The sequence below is a fragment of the Peromyscus leucopus genome, chromosome 23, assembly GCF_004664715.2.
Source record: "Peromyscus leucopus breed LL Stock chromosome 23, UCI_PerLeu_2.1, whole genome shotgun sequence".
In the NCBI taxonomy this organism is placed as follows: domain Eukaryota; kingdom Metazoa; phylum Chordata; class Mammalia; order Rodentia; family Cricetidae; genus Peromyscus; species Peromyscus leucopus.
Window position 1 is genome coordinate 15,656,328 of NC_051082.1, and position 20,306 is coordinate 15,676,633.

Sequence of the window (20,306 nt, forward strand, 5' to 3'; positions counted from 1 at the left end):
CTGAAAGCACCAGAAAAGCCAGAACCCATCCAAACAGACATCTGCACATGCAAGGGGCTGGCATCAACAGCCTGGAACACAGCATCTGCCCATCCTCTGCAATTGGGTCTCATGGAGAAACAGTTAATTTACAAAGCCCTTCCTTAGGCTTTTGCCTTAACATGCAAAAGAAGCTGAATGGTCCACCAGTTCAAAAACCAAAGCTCAGAGGTTCTGTGAGGGGACACAATTCTCCTCTCAGTGGCCAGCTGGATCTAGGCCACAAAGGGATACTGCTTGATGCTCATGAGATCACTGCCTGAGATATATGAAATGAGGATCAAAGTTGCATCCACTGGGCAAAATGTGCCCAAGAACAGAAACCATCCTCCATTTGTTCTTTGAGGCACTAAGAATAAATAAATCTCAAACAATATTACGGTAAACTTAACCGAAGAAACTCGAGAGAACGAGAGCCCCAAGCGCTCCATCAGGTTTCTGTGATTACACACACCTCACCCAGTTCTTTGAGAAGTTTACAAAGTTATAAAAAGAACAGTTCAACTTGAGACACATTCAAAAGTACCATCATTTACCCCGTCCTTAAGATCACCTCAGATTTCAGGAAGGGGCTTCAGTCAGACTCTAAGGCTACCTGGAAGGCTAAGGCCACGCCGAGTTCTATAGAGCCCTGCTACCTACGCCTGGAGTCCCCAGTGAGGGCCTAAACAAGAGTCCACTTCATTAGTACAATAACTTTTTATTCAACATCCACAAGATTTTGGTATCTTGTAGCTTTTAACCAGATTTATACAATCTCAATTTTTCAATAGTGCAACATGTGCAAGCAAAAAAAGGGTAGAAAAAATGGGGGGGAGGGGAAGCTGGGAGGAAAAACAAAGACCAATTGTCCCCTCACTGGTTTTTATAAACATCTATTATAGGCGAAACAAAACTTACCCATGTTATAGATAAGTGTCTATTCACATTTGTACATTACCATTTTTAACAGCTGGAGATAATCTCTACAATGTCTTACAGCACATTAAACAATATTCAAGTTACTGGGTAACAATAACAACAACAACATACAGCAGAAGCCAAGTGTTTTCTCACTGTCTAGTTTACAACTCAAGTACGGTTTCCGGTTTGAATGACCAAGCAGATTTAGATAATGAAGTAAAAAAGATTGTGTGCAAGATGGAGGCCAATCATACTTCTTCCTAAAACTATGTTTAAGTTAAGGAAAACGTAACTTATGAAAAGGCTCATAGCCATTTTTGCAGCACAAATTAGGAATACTATTAACACATAAAAATAAACTTTTAAAGAGTTTTATCACAAAAAAAGGTATGTACTTACTACTACTTTGACAAGAAACCTGGGACAGGGAGGAGCGGGCAGGGCTGAGGGTTAGAAGCAACACCCAGGTATCAACACTAGAAATGCAATACCCAAAGCTGTACATCTCCAATGCTGCTCTCCAAACGTGACTTCTGTGGTAATCTTGATTACACATGCTTTCAAAGACATGCACTGTCAACAAAAGCTACAAAAGAACCTGAATGCATGGCACGCAACCCTTCACTTCATGCTGTAGGAAGCATTGTTTAAGTTGGAAAAGAAACAAATCAATATATTCTGTTTTGAGAGACTTGGAACACATGCATCCGGGGAACCCCCACAGCAATGACAAGGATGAACTGTGTTAACCCTGAGCACTGTAGAAAGGAAAAGTAAAGCCAGTTTGGGAAGGTCCAAGCATTTTCAACTAACTGTGGTCTTGTAGCGTTTTACAAATGTTTCACAGACAGACTGACACATCCGCTCGCGCACACACATCCGCTCTGCTCACCCAGTAAAAGCACACAGGCAGCCCAAGGAAGCCAGAGGAAAGACACGCGACCCCCCCTCTGCTTGCTGTCAGTGTTGCTGCCTATTCCAGGTTTGTCCGTAACCCCCCAAATTAACTAGAGAGCACAACTGAAAAAAAAAAAAAAATAGAACTCTTTGGAAACTGTCCCTGATTTTTATGCAAGTGGTATGCTCTCACAGCATTCAACACCGTGTGGAAGGAAGCTGCTGCTCTTTACGAGTTGCTCAAGTTGGTGATGCTCTGCGGGTGGTGCTGCTGCCACAGCTGTTTTTGTTGGACTGCGAGCTGCTGAGACTGGTCTGAAGTCGACAGGAGATTTACAAGAGGAGACACGCAATTTGCCGGAATGATCAAACCTGTAATTAGCAAGGAGAGCCTATGAGGTAGGGTCCAGCAGGAAGCACTGTACAGTGCGCGTGCACAGAGGACTGCAACCAGCCTGCCCAGAAACCAGACGGGGGCCAGCACTGGACTCAACTGTTCCCGGGAGGCTCCTAGATGTGTGGGCGAATGTGCTAGAGTGCATGTGCACGCGCACGCACACGAGCGCACTCACACAAGCATGTACCCAGTGTTAACACCATCTCCTGATGCAGAAACTGAAGTGTGCAGGACAGCACTTGCCATCTAACACTGCATAGCCTCATAAGCCTTGCGGACACCATGCCTTCTACCACTCAATAAGGCACAAAATGGCTCTAAAAGAGGGTGGAAACGCTCATCTTAGTCATCAGGAAAGACAGAGATGGACACAGAAGAGTGTACAAGGCAAGTGGAGGCACAGGGCCTAGGCTAAGGGAATTCCAGTTCTACCCTGTGGGAAATCTGTACTCAATGTAGTAGCTAAGTGTGCTTTTCCTTTAAAACAAAGAAAAAACCAGCAGCTAGAAACTCATCTCTATGCCATTTTCACGACGGAAACTCCCCGAGCTGAAGTGTACTAACTGGCAAGCAGTCTTCCCTCTACACAGAGAGGCTGTCAGAAGGACACTTGTAGGCCATCTCTAGCTGACCCAGTGCTCTGACTCAGCCTGCTGTCCTAGCCTCGGCAGAACTCAAAGCTCTCCTCAGTGCCATGGCCTGAAGCTGCACAGCCTTGGCCTGGCTGATGGAGCCCCATGGAGAGGAGAGCAGAGAGCAACAGAGGGTAACTCCTGCCAGGTGGTGGTCGTCGTCGTCAGCACCACCACCAGCACCACCACCAGCACCACCACCAGCACCAGCACCACACCAGCACCAGCACCACACCAGCACCACCCGGTCAAAAACCAGTTTAACTGCTCTCAAATCGTAGAATGGACAGCACATTCTGATATTCTTTGCTCACTACTAGAACTGATAAGTGATAAATATGCAACAAATCTAAGATGTTAGATGTGAATAATTAATAATAATACAATAAAAGGGTAGGGAAGCTCACCTACAATCCGTTGTCCATCTTCTGTTCTTAGCCGCACTATCTGCATTTTCACATTTGTGCCACTGACAGAGGCCAGAACACCCTCCACTTTTGTCCAGACGCTCAGTACTGAGCCACATAATACATAGTATGTGCGGCAGCGGAGACCTATCTCACACACCAATCCTAAACTTGCTTTTTTGCAATTGCCACGCCTAGGAAACATGAAGGAGAAACAGGTATAGAAAATGCACACACACGTGAGCAAACTGCAAAGCCTAGTCATATTTTAGGTGGGAAATGAGTGTATGGCTTTTTCCTAGGACACTCCTTGGGCTTACTAGGTCATCCTTTGCAAACCTAAGGTGTTACAATTACTTGTGAAAGTTCAGCTGCACCCGAGGACGGCCTTCCTGCCCACTTGGTTACTATCTATCGACACACTTCTCACACTGCCACACCCCGTGTCACCGTGGCAGTGACTGCCGTCAGTGAAGCCCTAGTGTCCCTTCATGGGTGACTAGTGGGAAAGGCCCAACAACTGGGCATAGCACCAGATACACCTGAGGACTGAGAGAACGAGGCCCGGCACAGTCGCTGACAGGTCTGTCTACAGTACCAAAGTGAAGTAAATCCAGTACAAGGAAATACAATGGGTGAGGAAAGCGGCTCTTCCAACACAGGCACGGACACCCGGACTCTCAGTAAAGACGGACAGAGAGCCTGCTCAACAGCGCTGTCCTGATGGCCGTGTGTGCCGCACACCAATGTCATACGAGTATGTGCACACATCGATTATGGAATTAACGTCTTGAGAGTTGATTTTTACTTTATGCGTATAGGTGTTCTGCCTGCATGTCAGTGAGCCATGATGTTGCAGTGTCTGAGGAGGTCAGAGGGCAGCACGTGATCCATTAGAGCTAGTCTAAGTTACAGGCAGTTGATCCCTTGACATTGGTGTTAGGAACTCAACTTGGGTTTCCTACAAGAGCAGAAGGCACTACTCTTAAGTCACTGAACCTTCTCTCCAGCCCCCAACCTCCGTTTTGTTTGTTTGAGACAGGGTTTCTCTGTGTAGCCCTGGCTGGCCTTGAACTCACAAAGATCTGTCTGCCTCTGTTCCCCAGTGCTGGCATTAAAGGCGTTCGCCCCGAGCCCAGCTCTCCAGTCCCCGTTTTTGTTTTGTATTGAAGCAGGGCCTTGCACAGTCTGGCCTCAAGTCTGAATTCTCCTGAGGGATGGGGTTGTAGACATGAACCCCCAGGCCTATGCAGTGAGGTTTTAAAGTCAGAAGGGAAGCAGCAGGGCCACAGTAGCAAGCACCTACAATCCCAGGACTCGGGAGACTAAGTATGTAAAAGTCGAGGCCTGAGAGTAAGTTTGCAGGTCAACCTGGACTAGGGTAGAGACCCTGTCTCAAAAAATTAAAAAGCAAGCCCGATAGCGGTGGCATATGCCCAAAATCCCATCACTGGGGAGGCAGATCTCTAAGTTCAAGACCAGTCTAGTCTACAGAGTGAGTTCCAAGGAAGCCAGGGCTACATAAAGAAACTCTGTTTCAAAAAACCCATAAATAAAAATTAAAATATTAGAGGGAATGAGGGGGAGAGAAAGATTGAGAAACAATTTCTACCAGAGGGATGGTGATTAAGACTGTCCTACTGGACACTAGCTCAGCAGAGATGTTGTCACCAACAGTGTCTGGTGCACAAATGCTAAGTACACATCACCTGTTGTGATTAAGTCAGGGTCTCAATACAGCCCAGAGGCTGGTCTCTACTCCCCATGTAAATGAGCATTTCGAACTTCCCAAATGTGGGATTACAGGCCTTGACTACCATGCCAAGTCTCTAAATATAATTCTGATGAGGTGAACTGTGCCGATCAATAGGCAACTTGTTTCTTTGCTCACAATCACATACTCATAAAAAATAAAAATGAGGCACTGCAGCTCATGTCTACAGTTCCTAAACTTGGGAGGCCGAGGTAAGAGAATCAATCACAAGGGAGACTCAGCACTGCTCCACACTAAAATCGAGGAAAAAGCTGTCTTTAAATCTTGATTACAGTTAGAAAATTCAGTGAAGCAACAAGGAAGCACTAACCAATATGCATGAGTACAGGTGTCTGCAGAGGAATTGTACTGATCCAGCCAGTGTACCAGGGCGTCGTCAGAGACTACCTGCAAAGACAAAGCAAACCCCATTACAGCAACTGACACCTGACCTGGTCACTAATTCCAGAGGCTGTCAAAACAACAAGGTCATCTTCATCGGAAACCCTAGCTCCCACCAGCAGCAGAATGTAAATAAATACCACTGATAAACGAGGCCCTCCTGGGATGAGCTTTGCAGAGAACTAGTTGAACATAGAGTTACTTTCAGAAAGTTATGGCAATACCTGTAGAAGTAAATAAGTAATGTTGGAAAAAACAGATATTGACTATTTTCTGGAAATCAAAAGATGGAATGAAGGACCTCAACGTACTAAACCACTGCACTGTGTCCTGGGCCTGGAGAGTCACATGCTCATCTTGTCTCAATGGGCAGTAACATCAAAACAGCGGTGCATAAGAAACTTGCTACTTGGGTAAAAATCACCATCCTTGAACCCAGGAATTATAGCCGATACAGTTCCCTATCATGAAGCAAGGAGTCACACAGTACCATGTGTAAGTGAAAAAATACCTTCTTATATTTCTTTTTCAGATCAGCATATATTTCTAATTTGAGCTGTTTCCCAGTGTTTGGTCGGTAAATTAAAAATAGTTTCTTCTTAGGGTTTACTTCTTTAACTAAGATTGCAGTTTTTTTGTTGTTTCTTATCTATTAAAAGAAGAATTAAAAAAATACGTAAGAATTTGATCCTACACAAAAATATTTTATCATAACATCACAAGCAACAAATTCAGTAATTCAAAAGACAATACCAATAAGAGCGATCAGGGCTTAAGCTTTTAATCCCAGCACTTGGGAGGCAGAGGAAGGGGGATCTCTTTGAGTTTGAGGCCAGCCTGGGCTACAGAGTGAGCTCCAGGGCAGCCAAGATTGTTAAACAGGGAAACCCTGTCTAAACAAAACAAAACAAAACATACAAAAGACAACACCAGCTAAATGTGTAAGTATGTAACGACAAGCCCACATTTGAGGTTTAACATGGGAGGAGCCTAATTATCTAACTCTGGCTAAAGACTTATAAATTGAGGGCCATAACAAGTCTTCACATTTTTTAAAATTCTTGTTTCACGCACACACACACATGATTTGTTTAAACTTATTTTATGTGCCTTGGTGTGAAGGTATCAGATTCCCTGGAACTGGAGTTAGAGTCCTAAGCTGCCATGTGGTTGCTGGGAATTGAACTCGGGACCTCTAGAAGAGCAGCCAGTGCTCTTAACCTCTGAGCCAGCTCCTTTTTTTTTTTTTTTTTTTTTTTTTTTGAGCACAGACTCAACTGCAGCTGAGCTCCCAGAGGCCAGAGCACCAGGGGGACCAAGCAAATATGAGGCAGGCAGCAAGAACCACTGGTGTGTGATCAGAAGCGACCCCAGGGAAAGACGAGAGGCTCCAAGAGCAGACTCTGTAACGGCCCACTGCTCCCACAATCCAGAAACACCACTGCTTAAAATGAGGATGTGCGGGGCTGCAAAGATGGCTCATTGGTGAAGAGCCCTGGAGAAGACCTGGGTTTGGTTCCCAGCACCAAATGGTGGCTCACAACTGTCTGTAACTCCAGTTCCAGGGAGGTCTGATGCCCTTCTTGGCCTCTGTGGACACCAGACACAAACTCCATACACAGATGCTCGTGTAAGCAAAACATTCTACACATATAAAATATAATTAAGCCTGACATGACATCCACATCTATACACAATATTAAATAAGTAAATAAAAAGATTACTGGCTAAGGTGAGCCAGGCATGATTGTGTACTTCAGAGGCAGACACAAGGTAATTGAATTCAAGGCTACCCTAATTGACAAAAGAGTTTTCTAGAACAAGTCAGGTCAACATAGTGAGATCTGTCTCAAACAGAAAAGTAAAACTGAAGCCACAAAAATAAGTAAGAAACCAAGAAGCATGATATTTCCTGATAAGACTTTGAAGAAAATTCAATTCTTACTTGCAATGATAAGTAAAAGCCATCATCTGGTCCTGTCAGTTCTGCCCAAATCTTGGTTGCTTCTTCCCAGGACATTCCCCTCTCCACGCTAATCTGTGGAAGATACATAGAGATTTAAATACAGCTCATGCAGGGACACCAGTGAGCAACATGCACTTTCTAGACTTACTGTGTATAGCTCTACATGGCCAGAGGTTGAGTAGCCTGGAGTCAGAAACTTCTTCACATCACTCTTCCTCACCTTCTCATCTCCAGAACCCAGATCTTCAGAAAGAAATAGGACGTATAAATGGGGATATACCCTGGACCAGGAGCACAGAGAGGACAGAAGTGTCCCCACTCACCTAGGATTCCCATGTCATATCTTCCATTCTTCTTGGCATTTTGAACAACTGCGGTAAGTGTGTCTGCGAAATACTGAAACAACGCATTCTGCTGATGCACCTCCATGCCCAGAATTCTGTTTAGGAATTTTCCTATATTGTTATAGTCTACAATGACAAGATTATATGAAAGATTCCATGAATTCCCATGATAGATTAAAAATGTATCCTTTACTTAGGCAAAGCTTTCTGGGTCTCACTTCTGGGTCTCGCCCTCCCCACAGCTTTTGAAGTGCCCTTACAGAGGGGCTGTAGTACTGAAACTTTGGCTACCAGCAATTGCAACACAAGCTCACACACAGTCAAACTAACTTTTGTAACTTCTACTGTTCCATGAATAGACTTTAGCATGTAAGGACATTGGTTCACCAACAACAAATCTTTTTTTAAAGATTTATTTATTATGTATAAGGAGAGGGCGCCAGATCTCATTATAGATGGTTGTGAACCACCATGTGGTTGCTGGGAATTGAACCCAGGTCCTCTGGAAGAGCAGCCAGTGCTCTTAACCTCTAAGCCATCTCTCCAGCTCCCAAATCTTTTACTAGATTTAGTTATTTACTTTTTTTTTCTTCCCCAAGAAAGGGTTTCTCTGTATAACAGTTCTGGAACTCACTCTGTAGACAAGGTAGGCTTTGTACAAAAGTTAGTTAGACTGTGTGTGAGCTTGTGTTGCAATTGCTGGTGGCTACTGAGATCCACCTGCCTCTGCCTCTCTAATCCTGGAATTAAATGGCATACGCTGCCACCAACCAGCTTAGATTTATTTTAATGTATATTTATTTTCCAAGTGGGGTTATGTTTTGACTGCTTGGTGTCTATATACCACTTGCCTGGCTGTAGCCTGAGAAAGCAGGAGAGGGCATAGGACCCCCTGGACTAGAGCTGTGAGTTTCCCTGTGGATGCTGGAAACAAACCTGGAAGTACCCGGACACACTAAGCCATTACTCTAGCCCCAATTTGTTTGTTTGTTTATGTAGTAATATATTGTATATCAAATAAAGCTTGCCAGAGGATCAGAGGACAGAGCCAGCCACCATCACCCATATTTCTTTAAATCTTAGCCAGATAGGGTAACTTAAATTACATCTGAGCATTTGGAAGGCTAAGGCCGGAGGATTGATGCAAGTTCAAGGCCAACCTTGGTTACATAGTTGAGTTTTAGCTTAGGCTATACAGTGACACCCTGTCATAAAAAACAAAACTAAACTTGAAAAGACAACAAACTCCTGACCAAGTTGATCATATCTGTAGCCAGGGCTAGTTATAATATGGGGTTAAGAGAACCTATTAAAGGCCTGGCCCAAGGGCACACTGCTTATCCCAGTAGTTACTCAGGAGGCTAAGGTAAAATAAAAAATAAAGAGGAACACTCAAGGGCAGAGGCAGGTAATCTCTGAGTTCTAAGACCAACCAGCCTGGTCTACATAGCAAGTTCTAGAATAGCCAGGGAGACATAGAAAGACCCCCACCTCACCAAATAAAGGAAGAAAGAGAAACACCCCCACCTCAATAAACAAACAAGTCAACCAAAGATAAGTAAGCAACTAAATAGAGATTAAGAAAGAGAGAGAGAGAGAGAGAGAGAGAGAGAGAGAGAGAGAGAGAGAGAGAGAGAGAGGTTTCGGCATCAGTAGGTTTAGGGCAATTCAAGCTGTGGCCAGAATGACTCAGGTCACTGCCAATAACCACCTGGGGAAGAAAGTCCATGTGAATAAATGTAAAACCAACGACACCATTAGGGACCCAAGGAAACTGTTTACAGCCCAAACAGTACCCTGCTGGAATAGTATTTTTTTTCAAGTGGCATATAATTTCTGAGCACATGTCTCTGGGAGATCATGAAATCGAGGACAGGATGAACCTGGAGTTTTTTTCTTTCCTCTGGGCCCTGCCATCCTTTCCTACATTCATATGGATGCTTACTTTTAGTAATGTAAATCCCTATGAACAGAAACAGACGCTAAAAATAAACGAGTAAACAACTAAGTACAAAGAAGGCTTCAGGTATCTAACTCGGTGGACTAACTAGTTCATGCTCTGGGTTCCAGTCCAGAAGGCAGCTGTAACCCCAGCACTAGGGTGGCTAAGACAAAGCACTGCCATGAGTCCTGGCTGGAGTGGGACTGTGTCACAGAAATACAAAGTGACAGGGCTGGTCCAAGGACGCCGCCACTGATCCAAGTGCTTGCCATCCAAGACTGGTCAGCTGGATCCCAGAACTAACAAGTAAAAAATGACTGATGCAGTGCCTATCCGTAATGCAAGCAATTTAACAGTGGGAGGGAGGCAGACACAGAAGACACACCCAGAAACTTATGGGCCAGCTGGCACAGAGTAGTCAGGACAAAAGCGGAAACAGACTTCCCCAAAGTTATCCTCTGGCTTTCACAAGCATGAACACACATGCACTTGAGTTGGGGATTCTTTGACAAGTAGGCCTTGGAACTCAAACTTTCACAAGCATGCTCCCACCCACAGAGTGGAACTGAGGCTTCTGTAGTGCACAGCAGCCTAAGAAGGTTCTATCAATAGACAAACGTTCCACACACAGTGACATTACCTTTATCCAAAGTAAGAATTCCTGACCGATCTTCCACATTAATCAGGCCCACTCCTATCAATCCTTGCCGCACATCTGTAAGAAAAAAAAAATTATCAACGTTTTTCACAATCCAAATGATTCAGTGAACTGCTAATCAAACAGATTAAGTTCTAGGAATAAGATTTAACCTATGTAACTTGCTCTATTCCAATCACCTGAATTGAACTGCTAATCACCCTAAATCACCAAATCTCACATTGTGTCTGGTTTGTTTGGTTTCTAGTGTTTTTTGGTAGTGCTGGAGATTGAACCCTAGGCTGCTACCACTAAAATTTTCCCTAGCCCTTCATTAAAACACCATTATCACCAGATAGGCATGCTGGTGCACACCTTTAAGCCCAGCACTGGGGAGGCAGAGGCAGGCCCATCTCTTCTGAGTGCCAGGCCAGCCTGGTTTACAGATCTACTTCCAGAACAGCCAGGGCTAATCAAATAAATAAATGAATGAACAAACACATAATAAACAAAAATTTAGCCAGGTGGTGGTGCATGGCTAAAATCCCCAGTACTATCAAGGCAGTGGCAAGAGGATCTCTGTGAGTTCCAGGAATGCCAGGGTTACACAGAAATACCCTGTCTTGAAAAAAAAATCAACCTTTGTCTTTGGTGACTTCACACAGGACTCAAGAGGTTGAGGCAGGAGAACAGCTTCAAGTTAAAGTCCAGCATGCGTGAGTTCCAGGACAACTTGGGTTACAGTTTATTTCAAAAAACCAAACCAGAGCTGTAGAGATGACTTAGGAGGTAAGGATGCTTGCTGCTGCCATGCCTGATGCCCTGGGACCCACAATGGTGACAGGGAATAAACTCCCACAAGTTGTCCTTTGATCTCCACACATGCAGGAACATTCACTACAGCACTCCCTCAAAATAACTAACACACACACATACACACAACAAATTTTATCTTTGCACAAGAGCATCCTGTATATTATACAGATCCTTTATCTAGGTACCCACAAAAATCACAACAATTTTGTACAAGTAGGATACTAGCTGATTAACGATTACATAAGGACATCCCAAGTCACCTTTAAAGAATTCTCCAGGGTAGTCTGGAGGTGGTGAGACCATAGGAGAATCCAAGTTTACAATGGATTTCATAACAATTTCCAAAGCATTTCTTCCATACTGTAATAAAGAAAAAAATGTGTCAGTCAGCTTTAACATTTGGGTATTTTTTTAACCCACTTAAATGCCATGAAAACTCTAATTGTAACAAAATTCAGAACACATACTTTTAGGATTGTCTATTCTGTGCCCTTACAGATAGTCAGTACATTGATGACTTCTTTTATTTCTAATAACTCATTCTTGATGCCTTCACAAATACTCTAGTAGTGTTTTCCAACAGGAATAAAGTTATGTACAGACTAAATGATGTGTGAAATCTCATCTCACATGAAGCTATACAAGGCAAAGCTAACAGCAAGCAGAGCATTTCTTTTTCAACAGCAATCAAGTTCCCTTCCTGACACTGCACAAGCGGCAAACATCTGCAGCCTTAGATGGAGGGATGTACCTTGTTGTCAAAGTTGAACCTGCTCAGATCTCTAGACTCCGTTGCTCTTCTGTCACCATGTGTAAGTGCTCCCTGGAAAACACACAACTCCTGGTCAAGTCACCATCAACCCCTCCCAGAAGTCAGTTAACACAAATCACCTGCTGTCACATATATCCAACGCAACTCAAAAACTTACCAAACTCTCGAGTCTCTTAGCAACAATAGATGCAAATCTCTGCTCTCCAGCCAGTTCCGAAATCAAAAAGACATACTCTGGAGCAGTCACTTGGTTTGACCTATGTGTTCTTCCTGTAACAACAATGTATACAGTTCAATGATTATGTTCATTAGGTAGAGCATGCTATTCTGAGATCTAATTCCTAGCATTTAACACTGAACAGGTATAAAGACAAGGTCTCATATAGTCCAGAATGACCTCAAACTCACTATGTAGCTAGTCAGGCCTTAAACAACTAGTACTTCTGCCTCTACTAATCAAGTGCTGGGATTACAAGCCTATACATCAAGCCTGGCTAAGTTGACACCCATCTAACTAAAATACCCTTGAAAACAAAAATTAAAGATAATATAACAACCCTTCTCATTGCTCCATGAACAGCAAGTTAATTTTAACATCAATGTCATCACTACTCAAGGACAGTGCTGCCACCATTTGGTTAACCAGTGTTACTGCATAGCTGTTCTGGATGTTATGTGTGGTGTGGATCACCAGGCCACAGGAAAATGCACAGGGATGCACCTTATATGCAGCTGCTAAGGATAGAAATGAACATGGAAATAGTTGGCTACTCTGACAGACCCACAAACTGTGCAAATCTACAATGAAGATACTTTCAAGAAACCTTGTTCTTGGAGGCCAGGGCCCCTGTGCAATCCTACCACTGATCTCAACACTGTCCAAAACCAGGCAAAAACGAATCCATAATCCACTACACATCATAGTATACAGAGAACACATTTCCAATGTGGAATCTGAGTGTTCCAAGGCTTATGGTGTCTCCTACAGACATGCACGCATGTCTCCAGAAACACCTTTCCTCCCAGAGGGATCTAGTGGAGACACTTACCAAATTGCTGAATCGCCCTATCAGCACTCCAGGGTAACTCCAACGTCATGTGAACTCGTCGCCTTTGATTTACAGCTCTCCGATCTGCTTGTAATGAAATACCTGAGCTGGCAGCTTCTGAGATAATAGCAATATTCTATATCAAATTGAAAAAGTAAACAAAAATTACCTCTGAGCAAAGACAGGGAAGGTCAGTGCCTAGAGAACTCCCTTTAGTGGACAGTGATGGACACCAGTACGTATTTTACTCCTTTTCAAAGCAGTCAGATGGCCTGCTGTCAGTCAGCGTGGCATGTGGTTGCCCAGAGCTGAGATTAGCGCTCCTAGTCTCCCTTAATACTAAGTATGAGCACATAGGCAAGCTGCAGCCAGTAAGACACAGGTGGTAGATATAATGTCCAAGAAACGTTATTTGGAGTAGAAGACAGGGCAGCGTGTCCTTAGTTTTCAAGTGCCTGATGCACACAGGAAGGCCTACTGCCGCTATCAATTGTAACATAAGGGGGGAAATGCTAATGATGGAGCTCACAGGTGGAGAACACACCCATCAAGCACAAGACCCTCAGTTTAAGTCCCAGAACAGGGAGGGTGTAGGCATGAGGATGTACACCTGGAATCCTACTACGGAGGAGGCTGAGGCAGGAGGGAAAAATGAATCCAAAGCCATCCTGGGCTGCACAGCAAAGCCACACTCAAAAAACAAGGATAGTAGTGGTCTTGTCTCCTCCAGAGGCTGAAGCAGAGGACCGCTTGAAACTAGAAACTGGAGAAAATGGAGAGCAGTCTAGGTAGAACAGCAAAGTCCTGTCTCAGGGGAGGGAGTAGAGGGAGAGGGAGGAAAGAGAAGAGTGGTAGAGAAAGTCAGAGCAATGTATTCATTTCTTCTCCTTTAAAAACTGTTTTTGAGACCAAGTTTCTGATGTAGGCAAAGCTAGCCTAAGACCCAGGAGCTACCTGCCTCAGCCTCAAAAGTTCTAAAATTACAGGCATATGCTACCACACTCTTAGTCAACACACAAACGTGTACATTGTCATAGGGTTTCTATTGCTGTGAAGAGACACCATGACCGCGGCAACTCTTAAAAGGAAAACATTTAATTGGGGTGGCTCACTTACTGTTTCAGAGGTTCAGTTCATTATCATCATGGTGGGAAGCATGCAGGCAGACATGGTGCTGGAGAAGTAGCTGAGAACCCTACATCTTACAGGCAACAGGAAGTCAGAGACACTGGACAGTTCCTGAGCACAGGAAACCTTAAAGCCTGCCCCCACAGTGACACACTTCCTCTAACACGGCCATATCCACTCCAACAAAGCCACACCTCCTAATAGTAACATTCTCTACAAGCATATGGGGATCAATTACATTCAAACTACCACATTCCACTCCCTGGCCTCCATAAACTTTTAACAATATCATAACACATGCCTTTAGTCCAACTTCAAAAGTCCCCATAGTCTATCACAGTCTCAACAATATCTAAAAGTCAAAAGTTCAAAGACTCTTCTGAGATTCACACAATCTCTTATAAAATCAAAATCAAAAACAGATTACATACTTCCAATATATAATGGCACAGAGTTAACATTCCAAAATGTAGAAGGGAGCATACTGGACTATTATGATATTGTTACAAGCTTTGCGAGCCAGGGAGTGGAATGTGGTAGTTTGAATGTAACTGGCCCCTATAAGCTCATAGGAAGTGACACTATTGGGGGGGGGAGGGGTCTGGCCTTGCTGAAAGAAGTGTGTTGCTGTGGGATGGTCTTTGTGTATGCTGTGAATACGTGTTGCTACTATTGGTTAATAAAGAAGCTGTTTTGGCCTATGGCAAAAGAGATATAGAGAGAAGAAGCTGCGAGCTGCCAGGGGAGCAAGATGTAATAGAACACAGGCAAAGCCATGAGACAAATAGTGATATATAAATTAATAAAAATGGGTTAATTTAAGCTGGGCGGTGGTGGCGCACACCTTTAATCCCAGCACTCGGGAGGCAGAGCCAGGCGAATCTGGTAGTGAGATCCAGGAAAGGCGCAAAGCTACACAGAGAAACCCTGTATCGAAAAACCAAAAAAAAAAAAAAAAAAAAAAAAAAAGGCTAATTTAAGATGTAATAGCTAGCTACTAGCAATAAGCCTGGGCTATAGAACAAACAGCTTATAATTTATATTAAGCCTGAGTGATTATTTATAAAAACGGCTGCTGTCCAGGTGGGACCTGGTGCGTCACTGTGGGGAGGCTTTGGGGTCTCTTTTGTTTCAGCTTCCCTCAGCGTCACAGCCACTTCCTGTTGACTACTAGATGTAGGAATCTCAGCTACCTTGGTGTGGAATAATTCCTTTATCCACTGTGAAGATTGGGAACTGTGATTGGTTTAATAAACAAGCTGACTGGCAATAGCTGAACAGAGTAATGTTAGATAGGAGAGCTAAACTAAGAATGCCAGGAAGGAGAACGGCAGAGTCAGGAGTCCCTAGCAGATGCATGGAGAAAAAGATGGGCATGCCATACTGGGGAAAGGTACAAGCCATGTGGCAAAGCATAGATAAGCAATGAGTTAATTCAAATATAACTTATAATGAATATAAGCCTCGGTGTGTGGATGTGGGAGCTGCTGGCAGGACAGAAACTTCTGCCAACACTCCCTCCCTCTGCAGCACCTTGTCTGCTGTGCTCCCACCAGGATAGCAGACTAGACCTCTCAACTGTAAGCCACCACACCTCAATTCAATGTTTCCTTTATAGGAGTTGCTGTGGGGCTGGAGAGATGGCTCAGAGGTTAAGAGCACTGACTGTTCTTCCAGAGGTCCTGAGTTCAATTCCCAGCACCCACATGGTGGCTCACAACCATCTGTAATGAGATCTGGTGCCCTCTTCAGGTATGCGGGCAGACATGTAATAAATGTTAAAATGTAATATGTATAATGTAAAATGTAATAAATCTTAAAAAAGAAAAGAAAAAGAAAGAAGTAATATCTTGTTTAAGCTGTAGTATGTAAGAACAACTTCTTCAGAGTCTTATAACCTGATTTCAATTCAATCCCCAGGGCTCAAATGATTCCCATCAGTTATTCTCTGACTTCCATACCAATGACATAGCATGCCTGCCCACAAACATACACCCACACAATAAATAAATAAATGTAGTAATTTTTTACAAATATGATTTAACAACTGAGATCTGAATAGGAATGGCCCCCATAAACTGCTATGTTTGAATGTCTGGTCACAGGGAGTGGTACTATTAGGAATTGTGGCCTTGCTGGAATAAGCCATGCATTGGACACAGGCTTTGAAGCATGGCCTAGTAGTAATTCTCTTCCTGCTGCTTGCTGATCTGGATGTACAACTCTCAGCTCCTCCAGCTGACGCCATGTCTGCCTGCGCACTGCCATGCTTCCTACTATGATGATAATGGACAAAACCTCTGAAACTGTAAGCTAGGTCCACTGAAATGTTTTCCTTTATAAGTATTGTCATGGTGTCTCTTTACCGCAACAGAAACCCTAACAAAGACAACTGGTTGATTTTGACAAATTCCTTCCATACATAGGCCGATATTCAAGAGATAATCATGTAAACTCTCACTCCAATCCCGGGGAACCTGACATTGTCTTATGGCCTCCACACGTACCCAGAACATGCTTGGTGCATGTATACATACACAGGTGAAAACACCCACGGGTATGGTGGCATAAATGTTTAGTCCTAGTACAAAAGAAGGGGGGGGGGGACAGACAGAAGGAAGGAAGGAAGGAAGGAAGGAAGGAAGGAAGGAAGGAAGGAAGGAAGGAAGGAAGAAAAGGAAAGAAAGATAGATAGCTAGGTAGATAGATGCCAGGCGGTGGTGGCGCACGCCTTTAATCCCAGCACTCGGGAGGCAGAGCCAGGCGGATCTCTGAGTTCGAGGCCAGCCTGGGCTACCAAGTGAGTTCCAGGAAAGGCGCAAAGCTGTCTCGAAAAACAAAAAAAAAAAAAAAAGAAAGAAAGAAAGAGAGAGAGAGAGAGAGAGAGAGAGAGAGAGGAGAAGAGAGGAGAGGAGAGGAGAGGAGAGGAGAGGAGAGGAGAGGAGAGGAGAGGAGAGGAGAGGAGAGGAGAGGAGAGGAGAGGAGAGGAGAGAGAAAGCAAGCCGGGAGTTGTGGCATAAGCCTTTAATTCCAGCAGAGGAAAGGGAACCTTGGATTTCTAGGCTAGCCTGGTTTACAGAGCTAAGTTCCAGGACAGCCTGGAAAAGAAACACAGAAAAAAGAAAAAGAAATAGAAAAAAAGAAGAAAACTAAAAACAACAAAAGTTTTCAAAAGCCACTTCTTTCCTGGGGCTAGAGAGATGACTTAGTGGCTAGAGCACTTATTCTTGCAGAGGACTCAAGTTCAATTCCTAGTACCCACTCAATGGCTCACAATCTATAACTTCAGCTCCAGGGGATCCAATGCCCTCTTCTGGCCTCTGTGAGCACACGCAGACACACACACACACAGTTAAACATTAAAATAAGTAAATCTTTTGTTTTTATTGTTGTTTTGGTTTGTTTTTTTTTTTTTTGGGGGGGGGGGTCTTGGAACAGGGTTTCTCTTCTCTGTGTAGTCTTGGCTGTCCTGGAACTCACTCTGTAGACCAGGCTGGCCTCAGACTCACAGAGATCCCCCCACCTCTGCCATTTGAGTGCTGGGATTAAAGGGGTGCAGTGCTGCAGCTGCCGCCACCACGTCACCCCAGCCCAGCCCCTGCCAGCAGCGTTTGTAAATACTGCTTTAGACTCAAGATTAAATGCCACTCTATGTCCTAACATTAACGGCTAACTGTCACCCCTGTGTTCTCTTTTGTTCCTTCACTGTCGTCACATGAACAGAGTTGTTCCTTGTGTTCTTCCTTTCACAACAGGCTACAAGTATGAAATCATGAGCCCAGATGAACTTTCAGTCCTAAGCTACTGTTGGGTATCTAATGGCAGCTATGCAAAAGTAACTAATACAAGAAGGAAGAAAGGAAAGAAGGGAGGGGAAAGAAAGCAAAGAAATCACTACAATGACTCACTACTTTTATATTCAGATTAAGTTACCCCTGTATCTCTCTAATTTTTCAGACAAGGCTTCGTGTAGGCCAGGCTAGTTTAAAACTCCTGCTCTACTGTAGCCACCAAGACAGAGCTCCCAATCCTCCTGCCTCGACTTCCAAGGTGCATCATCTCACCTGGCTTGTGTGTCCAAGAGTTCAAAAGTTCTCCTAAATACCGAGAACAATGCTCTTCTGTACCATACAGAATCTACACTACATTTCCCTTACACTATAGCATGTAAAATAATAAGTACAGCTGCCATGCACACACACATTCATAAAACAGTCCTGGCTGGGTGGTGGTGGCACACACACTCAGGAGGCAAAAGCAGGCAGATCTCTCTGAGTTCAAGGCCAGCCTGGTACACAAAGGAGATCCAGGATAGGCTCCAAAGCTACACAGAGAAACCCTGTGTTGAAAAACCAAAACCAACAACAAGAAAATCAGTACAATTACTAATAAAATAAACTATTCAACAAGCATATAAGAGAATCTGTGGGTATGAAGGGCAAACCCTTCTAAAGCCTTCTATTGAAAAGCACCCCAGGAAAACAGACCTTCTCTCCATCCATAAACCGTTGCTTCTCCGTTAGGTTTAGAATTTCCACAGGAACATCAACTTCCGACCTTGACTCGTAAGATATTCGTCCATCATCATTGCTCACCACCCGGCCCTTGCGGCCAGTCATCTGAAGAGTAAACATCAACACAGAGCTTTAAGGAAATTGGCTGGGAGCACGAAACATGGATGATACAAGCTTCACTGGGACAAAAGAACATCGCAACATGAAAAACTGGTCCATAGCGACCATCACAAAAGCTTCCCAACAGTCCAGGAACCAGGTTCAGGCAAACCTCAGCCTTCTGTTGAGAACTTCTGTCATATGTTGAGAACTAAAGCAGAACAAGGTTCTAAGCTGTGTCCAGAGAACAGGACACTCACATCACAGGACTTAAAGCGAGAACGAAATTGTAACAGGAAAGAGCACAGCACTAACCACATCTATTTACCTCAGCCACATTTTCAGGACCACCAAGTGCATCAATAAGTTCATCCAGGGTGTTAGGAGGGAGGTCTTCAGCTAATTTTTCTAGTTTATCAAGCAGGTCTTTCTTCATCTGCTGTGCCCTTTCTACAGCATCCTGACTCGTTATAAGGCTACTGTTACTGTTGGTGTTACTGTTAGCTGATAAAGAACATTTGTTAATCAGTCAAACTTCAATACCCGATTGATAATAGCACATTTCCAAAGCAGGACTTTCTGCACAGTACCTGATGCAATGTTGGGAGCAGGTGAGATGACGGGCGTAGAGGAGAAACTAGGTCGCTTTGAACCAAGACCTGATGCTAACAAGGCACTTTGAATGGAATCTGGATCTATACTTTTCTTCTTCTTTTTATCTTTGCTTTTCTTGTGGTCTTTCCTAATTAACCAAGGATCTAAAACAAAGGCAAATATGTATCAAATAATGTTAGACCAATATAGACTTTTTTTTGAGACAGAGTTCTAGTTGTCCTGGAACTCGCTCTGTAGATCAGGCTGGCCTCAAACTTATAGAGATCCACCTGCCTTTGCTTCCTGAGTGCTGGGGATTAAAGGTATATGCTACCACCGCCCGGCTGATTTGTTTTATTTTTAACTATGGGTATGTGTGTGGATCTGTATGAGGGTTGATGTACAGTCCAGGCAGGTGTCTATCTAAGTCAAATGTTCGTGGAGCTGGTGTTCAGGAGCTCACCAACTCAGATGCTGGAAACTAAACTCAGGTTCTCTTAACCACAGAGCCATCTCTCCAGGACCTTTATTTTTTGTCTGTTTTTCAGACAAGGTCTCACTATGTAACTCAGGCTGGCCTGAAAACTCAGAGACAGATCCTCCTGCCTCTGCTTCCCTAATGCTGCGATTACAGGTGTACACACGGCCCCTTGTGAACTCACCATCCTCGTTGTCCTCACTGGACTCATCTCTGAAGGGATTGAAATCGTCATCGTCACCAGAGCTCATGTTTTTAGAGCTCTCATAGTCGCTTTCTTCATTGTCAGAGACATCAGACTCACTTCCACTGTCGTCAGAACTGCTACCAGTAAGGCCACCAACTTTTCGTGCTTTTTTGGCTTCTCGGGTTATTTCTTCACCTACCCTCAAGCCCCAAACAAGAGTCAGCTGGAAATTCAATGTTTCTAAAGACCCATGGTGTCAGAGTTTAGATTATTAGTTGAGTCTAGTGAGAACTGCAGGCAGCAAGAGTGTACATTTGAACAACAAAGCAAGCTCACAAGAACCAAGAGCC

The 20,306-nt window shown here is 43.9% G+C and overlaps 1 protein-coding gene across 7 annotated transcripts in view; it reads right to left on the reverse strand.

Moving 5' to 3' along the window:
* Positions 1 to 719: 719 nt before the first annotated feature.
* Positions 720 to 20,306, reverse strand: part of Sbno1 (strawberry notch homolog 1) — a 48,253-nt gene continuing 28,666 nt past the window's right edge. For all 7 annotated transcript variants that reach the window (XM_037198742.1, XM_037198741.1, XM_028885795.2 and 4 more), the window contains 16 exons: positions 19,954 to 20,151; positions 19,288 to 19,455; positions 19,026 to 19,201; positions 18,572 to 18,703; positions 12,957 to 13,092; positions 12,065 to 12,177; positions 11,887 to 11,958; positions 11,396 to 11,495; positions 10,323 to 10,397; positions 7,720 to 7,866; positions 7,545 to 7,639; positions 7,376 to 7,468; positions 5,942 to 6,079; positions 5,360 to 5,436; positions 3,276 to 3,469; positions 720 to 2,211 (listed from right to left, as the gene is read on the reverse strand). In XM_037198742.1, coding sequence (XP_037054637.1) covers positions 2,069 to 2,211; positions 3,276 to 3,469; positions 5,360 to 5,436; positions 5,942 to 6,079; positions 7,376 to 7,468; positions 7,545 to 7,639; positions 7,720 to 7,866; positions 10,323 to 10,397; positions 11,396 to 11,495; positions 11,887 to 11,958; positions 12,065 to 12,177; positions 12,957 to 13,092; positions 18,572 to 18,703; positions 19,026 to 19,201; positions 19,288 to 19,455; positions 19,954 to 20,151 — 2,057 coding nt within the window. In that variant the 3' untranslated portion in view covers positions 720 to 2,068. The remainder of the gene's footprint in view (positions 2,212 to 3,275; positions 3,470 to 5,359; positions 5,437 to 5,941; positions 6,080 to 7,375; positions 7,469 to 7,544; positions 7,640 to 7,719; positions 7,867 to 10,322; positions 10,398 to 11,395; positions 11,496 to 11,886; positions 11,959 to 12,064; positions 12,178 to 12,956; positions 13,093 to 18,571; positions 18,704 to 19,025; positions 19,202 to 19,287; positions 19,456 to 19,953; positions 20,152 to 20,306) is intronic.